The following is a 9,170-nucleotide window of genomic DNA, read 5'->3' on the forward strand; positions in this document are numbered from 1 at the left end:
TGTATTTTTCCTGGATGACGCAATCACGTTAAGTGTTACAGCCAATCACCGAAACTTGGTACCGAAAGACGAGGCATATTTCGATACTCTGTAGAACCGAAGCATTTCGGTCGGTACCATAAAAGAACCGATGTTCGGTACCCAGCCCTAACTGCGCATGCGAGACTGTTTAGTTGTATGAATGCAGTTTACACAGGAGATCACATACAAGTCGCATATATTTGGAAATGTGAATGACCACACAAAACAATCTGATTTCACAAAAAAATCGGAATTGAGAATTAAGGCCTGCAGTATGAAGGTAGCCTCTGATGCTGACTGCGTCCTCGGCAACAGGGAGGCTCAGTCCATGACTTCCAAAGCCTTCCCTCCCTGGTTAAAGGCCAGATATCCTGCTGGCATTAATGCAGGGGATGGTCAGCCAACCTCTGCGCCAGACATATGAGCCTCTTTTAACACCTAAAATAAGGAAGGGGATCAAATAAGTGTGCAGGCATTTTAAAGTCATTAGTACATTGAATCAACTGCAAACTATTCTAATTATTATGCATGAATATAAAAAAGATGGGTCACCTAGAAAGGGATAAATCATATCCCTTGCTTGGCAAACTTTTTCATTGTCGGATGGCATTCATTATGCATCCCGTGATGTACCAAAAGCTTGATCCTGAGTCTTTCACATTCAAGGGTAAGACTTATACCACAGAGAATAAATGCCAGGATATGTAAGATATTATAGCATTAGTTTCCACTTTAATTTTAAAGTAAAAGCTGTTCATTTCAAGAAAAATGACAAGTAACTTTAAATTATTGTTTTTAGCTAAAAGAAATGTGTGTTATGAAGTCAGAGTGCTTCCATCATTCTAGGTCAAACCTGGATTTAACTCTTATATTAGATTTTTCAATTCAGACTTTGTGCAATAAGCCTCTGGTTCACAATAGCAATTTTTTAAGATGTTAGTATTCAAGTATTTTCCAGTGGATAGATCAGTTGGCTAGAAGACATTATGCTTCACTGACGACAACCCAGAACAGATAGTCTTTATCTCTAAAAGGCTACAGCACTTATCTTCATGCTTTTTTTTTATTGTAGGTTTTATTTAGCTTTTCAAATTCTATTTAAAGCACCTTAAACTGTTATTTTTTTGGCTGTGTTTTAAGCAAGTGTTCCTAAAATCTTTTTTTAGAACAAATGACCAGGAGTCCGGTGGGAAGAGAACAACAAAAAAGAAAAACAGAAAATGTTTTTCAGCAGTGAGTATACTCCATAGGGATTCTGTCGCAGAGAACAAAAGCATGAAGTAAAACTTTTTGTTGAAATCTTAGTAAAACTTCTCTGTTGTTTGAATTTAAAAACGCACCACAATTTTATGTTTATTTGAAAAAAAAAACATGTTCTGTTCCTTCAAACTTCAAACATAAACACATTGTTAAACACTTGTCAAATATAAAGAAACATGACAAAGACAAAGAACTTGTTTTTTGCTTTATACTACATGTTTGTGGGATGTAAATATTTTAGCAACTGTAAGTCAACCATCAGTTGACTGGGAAAAAAAAACAAAAAAAATCTTTTATCGTTATTTATAGATGGCATTAAAATAGAAAGCCTGCTTCGTTAGACCTCATCTTTGTTGTCGGACTGCAAAGCATTTAATGCTGCAGTCTGGCCTCAGCAGATGCTTTTTACAGCCGATAACACTGGAACCCGGAATGTTAATTAGACAGTTTCCAATATGCATCAAGCTCAGGGCCCGCAGTCCTGCATGTTTCAGGCATTTCCCTGCAGTGGCACACCTGACATGATTGGCTTATTGGCATCTGTCACACACTGTGACTGCTGCAGTGGTAAACAATCAATTGGGTTGTGTCAGAGCAGAACTGCATCTAAACATGCACACATGGATCAAACTTTAAAGAACTTGATTAACTGTAACCGCATTGAAGAATTTTACAGGCCCACTTTCTTTCTGAACGGCATACACTGTCAGATTGGCATAGGCTTAGTTTTTATCCAACCTGAATGAATTCCAGGTCACAATAATAAACCACAGCCAATGTTTTCTATGATTTTAAACATGAAAACAAAATTTAACCAAATTTAAAATCCCGTACACAGGTTTTTTTTTTTAATACTATAAAAGTAACTTATTTTAAATTAATATTGACTAATATGGCTTTACCTATAGAGGCTTCTTCTCTCATCATCCCGGAAACTTCAATCATGTCTTTCAACATCCAAGAAATAACAGTATAATCAAAGCTGATTTTCTTTTGTTAAAGTTAAAATAAACTTTTTTTTTTGTTTTTGCTAATTGGTACACTCCTGCTAAAATTCACAGAACACCAGCTTTTTAAAGCTGTTCATGAACCCTACTAATGTTAGCATAGCTTTTTGGTGTTAATGCAATGGATAAAAACATCAGCAGGAGCTAGCTGGGTTCATTGCAATGATTCTGAAATGACTAATGTACAGTTTCAGGAGCACAAGTTCCTGAATGTAGATCAGGTTTTCAAATGTTGCATTGCTCTCAGCAAAGATGCACTTTTTGGGATTGTGGATGGAATCAGAGCTGGTGAATGATTGAAGTATTTTCCTTAGAGTGTCTTAAACTTCTCCCTGATGACGGAGGTGACGAAGCCAGGCCCTCTCTCTGCTCCGATCCTCACTAAAACCGTCCAGAGGTCCCACTTTCTCTGCGCAACTCTTCAAGTGGACTGTGCTGTCTGCAGCAGCTGCAGCGACCCCATTAAAGAGTAGGTCTTATCTAAAAGACATTTGACTTCATGTTGCTAATTGGAATATATAAAAAAATAGCATAATGTTGGGGTTGCCACTGGTTCAGCTTTAATCAAATGTTTGTCTCACAGTGAAAGTTTTCTTGTCTGGTTCTGTAGTGGCTGTGGACGACTGCTGGAGGCACTGACTCGCCAGCTGTTTGAGATGGAGAAGGTGTTTCTCCAACATATGAGGGGGACGATGGTGCTTGTCCCAGAGCCCCTTCACTTCCTCCTTCCAGAGCCAAACGGGCTGGTGACGGTGGTCTTTCCCAGAGATCTGCCAGATAAAGAGTTGGAAGCACAGCGCAGGGTACAGATTTATCACCATCAACAGTCTTGTCTGATAAGTAAAACAAATTTCAGCAGGCAGTGACAATAATATACTTTTCACAAAACAGGAGCTTCATAAACAGTTTGAGCTTCCAGATGACAAGCCATACTTCAGAAGAGCAAACACTTTTCACTTTCCTAATGAGCCTTACAAAGACGGGTATCTCCGAAACCCTCATGCGGTTCTCACTCACCCTGCCCTTGACAATGGGAAGGTAAATTAACAAAGCAATAATAATGTTTTGCATCTTTTTAAAGTTTTTAGTGTTGTTACACTACAACAAATCAGAACTCAGGAGAAGGCAGTGTTAATGTTTTTGTTTTTTTTTCTTAAGGTATACCTGGTCCAGGGAATTTACAGCTACCACCACTATATGCAGGACCGCATGGATGACAATGGGTGGGGCTGTGCCTATCGGTCCCTGCAGACCATCTGCTCCTGGTTCAAGCAGCAGGGTTATGTAGAGAGATGCGTTCCCACTCACAAGGAGATCCAGCAGGTTGACCCTGTTTATTAATCTGATTCCATTGAAGCATATCTGCATGTATGCTGGGTTTTAAGAGTGGAAAATATCCCAGTTTAACAGTGTTCCCCTTTTTCCTCTTTTACAACTACATCCTGCCTTAGGATTTATATTGCTCAATAGAAATTCCTTTCTACCTACATACAGGTTGACTAAATCAAAGCGTTTGCTTTTGATGAGAAATTCTCTGAGTGATAATAATAGACAACCATGTTTCCGCTAGTAAATTATAAGTAAAATCTGTCTTTGATGAGCTTTTTAGGTTGAAGGCCTCCTAGCCATCACCCTAATATGCAGCATTACTTTTACTTTCAGTTGGTTAAAAAAAAAAAATTACACAAAGGGTAAAATTAAAAGATCCCTTCATACCGAAATCTGTCAATTTCCATATTTCTGGTATCAACAGTATTTTTTATGTAGCGCTAATTTAAAATAAAAAAGGAAAGATTAAATCTGTCAGGATTCAGAGATGTTAGGATTCCTGCTCCAGTTCGCATCAGCATCATGTAGTATTAGTGTAGTATTAGATGTAGTATTAGAGGCCCACACCACCATTGTGTAAAATATGGAGGCCTCTCAAATTTTAGCTTTTCAACATAGAATTAGTCCATGTTTTATCTATGAGGATTTAACTGCTCTGTGCGTAAATGCTATTCTAAGGACGTACTGTTATGTAACTTGAAATCTATAAGTATTATAGAGTTTGAGTTATGTAACAACATGGCATATTGCTCTTAAAAATCCCTTTTGGAAAGACGGGAGGATATTAAATTCTGATTTGCAATATCTGTGGTGTTTGGTGTAGGCACTGAGAAAAATACCACTGCAGCTGATGAAATATATTGATATGCAAAGCAAACATCTGGATGGAGCTGTTGCTGATTTGTTTAGTTAAAAAGATCCATGGAGGTTAACAGATGTTTGTGTTGACAGAGGACACTAAAGAAGCAGATTTATTTTTTTTATTATTGAGTTTGTTTTTCTTTTCCCTCTGATAGCCAGATTTGATGTCCTGCATAATGTTCATCTTGTTTGTAATCCAGTGGAAAAGAGTTTAGAGAACAGAGAGATTGCTTTAAATTAATTTCAGATGTCCCATTCACCTATCCATCATTCCTTCATCCCTCTCAATCTCATCCTGGGTATCGGATCTTTCTTGCAAAGTGTACAAACTCAATGCATCCTTTTCTGTGTTGCCAATCATATCTCAAAGATATTTTGATAGACATTTTCTGTCTAACATTGAGGAAACATCGCTATTATACATTGTGCTTTCAAAAAACCTCCAACTTCTCTTTTAAAATGAACAAATTTAACTTTAGTACTTTTTTAGGGTTTCTGGTTGAAAGAATATTTTCCTCTTAAATTTACCCAGTTGTGGTGTTTAAAATGTCAAAGTTTAACTGGCGTTCTTGTTTTCCAGGCTTTGGTGGATGTTGGAGACAAGCAGGCGTCCTTTGTGGGGTCCCGTCAGTGGATTGGATCCATTGAGGTTCAGGCTGTTCTAGACCAGCTGCTTGGAGTCACGTCGAAAATCATGTTTGTGAGGTTGGGTTGCGTTCCTTTACACAGCCTCTTAGAGAATATTCCTCTTCAATGTTGTAGAATAATCAACTTTCTTCTGTCATCTTCAGTCAGGGATCTAAATTGGCTTCCAAGGGAAGAGAACTGGCCAATCACTTTCTGTCTGAAGGAACCCCTGTCATGATTGGTGAGCTGATACATTAAAACCACATTAGTTTGAGTCTCTTAATGCAATGTTTGTTTTAAATCCTGAAATCCCAGAAATAAGTATTTTGTTCAGTTAAAATGTGTTTAAATTTATGAAAAATATTATTTAGAAACCCCAGCTAAAGTTTTTAAATATTTCTCTTTTTATTTTCTGTTTTATAGGTGGGGGAGTTTTGGCTCACACTATCCTGGGCGTAGCTTGGAGTGAGACCACTGGTGAAATCCGCTATCTCATCCTGGATCCACATTATACCGGAGCAGAGGATCTTCAGGTTATTACAGATAAGGTGAGACGGCCAGCAGATTTCTCAGCTAATTTGATAAGAATTGATATGCAGGTCCTGATTTTTATTTGAATGTTGTCTTCCACAGGGCTGGTGTGGCTGGAAAGGACCAGACTTTTGGGATCAAACTGCATATTACAACCTGTGTTTACCCCAGAGGCCAAGAGTGATTTGAGCTGAAATAGACTTTCAGATGAATTTCACTTAACAATGGTTAAAGGCTGAAAATATAACTCCAGGTTTCTTACCGGTAATTTAAACTGGATTTGCCAAGCTAGTCATCACATAACCAGAAATGCATTTTGTCTATTTCTGTTTCAAAGAATTGTCTCATTTGTTATGGATACTGATGTGCTCTCTCAAATAGTCATTAAAGATATAGCTTTACCTTAGATCTTTGTGAGATTATTTGGTAATCTGGGTAAGTTCCTGTGAGTAGAGGTTTAGGAAGTTAGTTTATTTCTGCGACGCAAGAATAGGACTGCTTTCTGTTATATTTCTTTACCTGTACTAATTGCTATAATACTGGGATGCCTTTATACAGTCGGTGAGGTTCAGTTTTAAAAGTTGTTTAAAAGTTAATTTGTAGATATTTGATTATTGTAGACCAGACTCACTGATTAGCAGACCCAACCTGATTTAAAACATTTATAAATTACTGCATGTTGTCCAACGTCTGTATCTAACTTCAAATTTCTAATATGGTAAAGCCTTCCGGAGCGTCTGGACCAGGCTACATGTGATACAAATTAGCCAATGAACTGTCAATGTTGCGAGCCACTTTTAGACACAGCAGGCAAACCTGTGGCAAGCCGGGCGATGGGAAAGAAGGAGAAGATGGGAAAATGAAAGCAGAGAAAGTGTAGACTTTGAAGAACCGCTGTGAACTGGTGAAAGAAAAGTGAAATGTGTGTTCAAAGATGACCCTGCACATTTTGAGTATGTTTGGCTCAACCTGCTGCTGTGAATCCGGATTCTCCACCATGACCATGATCAAATATAGAGATCCAGGCTCACAAATGAGCACCTTGATATGTGTTGAGAATGTCTTTGTTGCCAATCAAACCCAGGTTTAAAGGCTTGCAGGGCAGCCTAAAGCCCACTGCTCTCATTAAGCTATAAAAAAATAAATAAATAAAATGACAAATGCTCAGTTCAGGTGTTTTATAAAATATTGTCTATGTACAAAACTGAACGATTGTTGTTCTCTACTTAAAAAAAACACCTTAGATTAAAAAATGGAAAAGTGTTCCATTTAGTTTTATATATTTATTAGTTAAAAATTAAATGTATAACATGGATGCATAAACGCCTCATTTTATTTCAGTGTTTATTTCTGTTTAAATTAACAGATTATAATTAAAAATGTCTTCGGATCTTTACTGGTTGATGATTTTCTTTATTCGGACCCCACTGATTTTTAATTGGTTACCTCTGTTATAGACCATAGGGTGTCTGAAAGCATTTTTGAATTAAACATATCCATGATTTAAATTATCCCAGTCAAGCTTCAGACTTCAATCAATTTATGTGTGTAGCTACAGTGGGACTGAACTTGAACTATTTTGCAAAAGAAAATCCCTGCGATGAAACACATCAACATGTGTGGATGCTTTTCTTGTTCAACAGTCTGTTTCAAGACCTGAAACATGATGTCCACTGATCCTCTCAAATCTGCCTTACTTAGCTTAACCAATTGCATAAAAGTTTGCAAGTTCTCAAAGTGCATGTAGGGGTTATATTCAGGCACTTTCCTCCCACAGTCAAAAAACATGACAGTTAGCTTAATTATTTACTGTAAATTGCTGTTAGGTAGGTTGTGTGTGCATGGTTGTGTGTATGTATATATATGTATATATATATATATATATGTATATATATATATATATATATACATATATATATATACACACACACACACGTGTGTTGCTCTGAGATGGACTGACAGCCTGTCCAGAGTGGATCCTGCCTTTCACACATAGACTGCTGATGGGCACCGGCCTCCTTGACAGACAAGCGATATAAGATAGATGATGGAAAATTTCCTTGTTCAATCAGAGTTCCATTTCTAAGAGCTTTGAACCTGATGCAAAAATGTTCTTCAGTTAGTCGCCATCTCTACCTTATGTCTTTGGGGTTTTTTTCTATGATGGTCGTCCATCAGGTTTTAGGCGCAGATTGCCCTAAGTGCAGTTGACATAACACATTGGTAGCTCATGACCATGCATCACATTAGTGTTTAATAAAGAGTAGAACCACGACAATGTCAGACTTCAGGGGACGTTACGTCAAATAATTACCTTTATTGTTGAATGAGATGCTCCCAATGTTCTCTGGGGTGATGGATTTATTAGAGGAAAAAAATACTAGTGTTTTGCATATCATGTTTTTATTATTTATTTAAACCTTTTTAAGGAAGGTCTGATTTCAGTGTATTCAATAGAGCAATTCCACATATGTCTTTTATAAAGCTTTTCTAAGACATTGGAGAAAATGGTCAGTACTTTTTCTAAATTTGTTTATCAGGTATGAATATAGCATCATGGTAGACAGAAACATCTTGCACAGATTTTTAAAACGGGAAAAAATATCCTAGACATTTGTTCTTAACACAAATATAGCCTTATTGGCCCATTATCTAAAAAGAAAAAGCATTTAAATGATAACTACGGAGGAGGATTAGGGCCACTGAAAAAAAAAGAGTTAACTGATTTTAAAATTGTATATATATATATATATATATATATATATATAAGTAAGAATTCTGACTTTAATCTCAGAATTCTGAATTTAATCCCACAATTCTGAATTTCCCCATATTATTCTGAAATAAAATGTAAAAATCAGTTACATTTTTTCTTTCTCTTCATTAGATATCTATTCTATTCTAACCATGCATAGAATATTTTAACAGTATTTTACCATTCCTTTCAGTTTATAATTTTATTTATTTTTTTTTTTTGCATTGGTTTTATTTTGAATTTCAAACCATAGTTCCGGTCACAGCGTAACCGTTACCAGGGAACGTCATCACGTAGCTACTAGCTGCGTCCTCTGTTTATGTGTCTTCGTGCCCTGTTGACTTTGTGTTTTCAGAATCAAAAGGTGTTTGTTTTCTTAAAACCCAGGCCGTCTGCTTTCTCTACAGCTCAGACCTGAACACATGCGAGTCTCCATTGAAGAGGAAAAAACCCTGTTACGGTACAGCCCGTGTCCGGCTTAGCTTCAGTTATGTCTGCCAACTGTCGTGTGTTTCCCGGAGTTTAGATACCGACTTTTAGCATTTTTATAATATAAATAACAAAATGTAATTGAATTATTCCACCCTGCTGTGACTATGATAACAACAGTTTAACGTCTGAAAACGCCAAGTGACGTGAGGTTAAAATGTGTGTTTTTAAGTTCTCTCAACTCTTCAAATCGTTTCTCTCAAAGCTGATTTTTCCCACAAATATCCCGAACCTGAAAGGCAGCAGTTTTTCAGCAAGATCCACAGAGCTCAATTCAGAAATACTTCTTT

The 9,170-nt window shown here is 36.9% G+C and overlaps 2 protein-coding genes across 2 annotated transcripts in view; both read left to right on the forward strand.

The window, feature by feature from the left end:
- The window catches only part of ufsp2 (UFM1-specific peptidase 2), an 11,221-nt gene extending 4,775 nt beyond the window's left edge, over window positions 1-6,446 (forward strand). The window contains exons 4-12 of the mRNA XM_015394926.1: window positions 1,188-1,254; window positions 2,603-2,757; window positions 2,899-3,091; window positions 3,180-3,326; window positions 3,447-3,611; window positions 5,059-5,183; window positions 5,270-5,346; window positions 5,529-5,653; window positions 5,739-6,446. Of these exons, the coding sequence (XP_015250412.1) occupies window positions 1,188-1,254; window positions 2,603-2,757; window positions 2,899-3,091; window positions 3,180-3,326; window positions 3,447-3,611; window positions 5,059-5,183; window positions 5,270-5,346; window positions 5,529-5,653; window positions 5,739-5,825 (1,141 nt within the window). The 3' untranslated portion in view covers window positions 5,826-6,446. The remainder of the gene's footprint in view (window positions 1-1,187; window positions 1,255-2,602; window positions 2,758-2,898; window positions 3,092-3,179; window positions 3,327-3,446; window positions 3,612-5,058; window positions 5,184-5,269; window positions 5,347-5,528; window positions 5,654-5,738) is intronic.
- A 2,235-nt stretch (window positions 6,447-8,681) lies between these two features.
- cfap97 (cilia and flagella associated protein 97) overlaps window positions 8,682-9,170 on the forward strand; it is a 13,000-nt gene continuing 12,511 nt past the window's right edge. The window contains exon 1 of the mRNA XM_015394964.1: window positions 8,682-8,851. The gene's annotated coding sequence lies outside the window, so the exon portion shown is untranslated. The remainder of the gene's footprint in view (window positions 8,852-9,170) is intronic.

The sequence above is a fragment of the Cyprinodon variegatus genome, unplaced genomic scaffold (genome assembly GCF_000732505.1).
Source record: "Cyprinodon variegatus isolate N-32 unplaced genomic scaffold, C_variegatus-1.0 Scaffold715, whole genome shotgun sequence".
Lineage (NCBI taxonomy): Eukaryota > Metazoa > Chordata > Actinopteri > Cyprinodontiformes > Cyprinodontidae > Cyprinodon > Cyprinodon variegatus.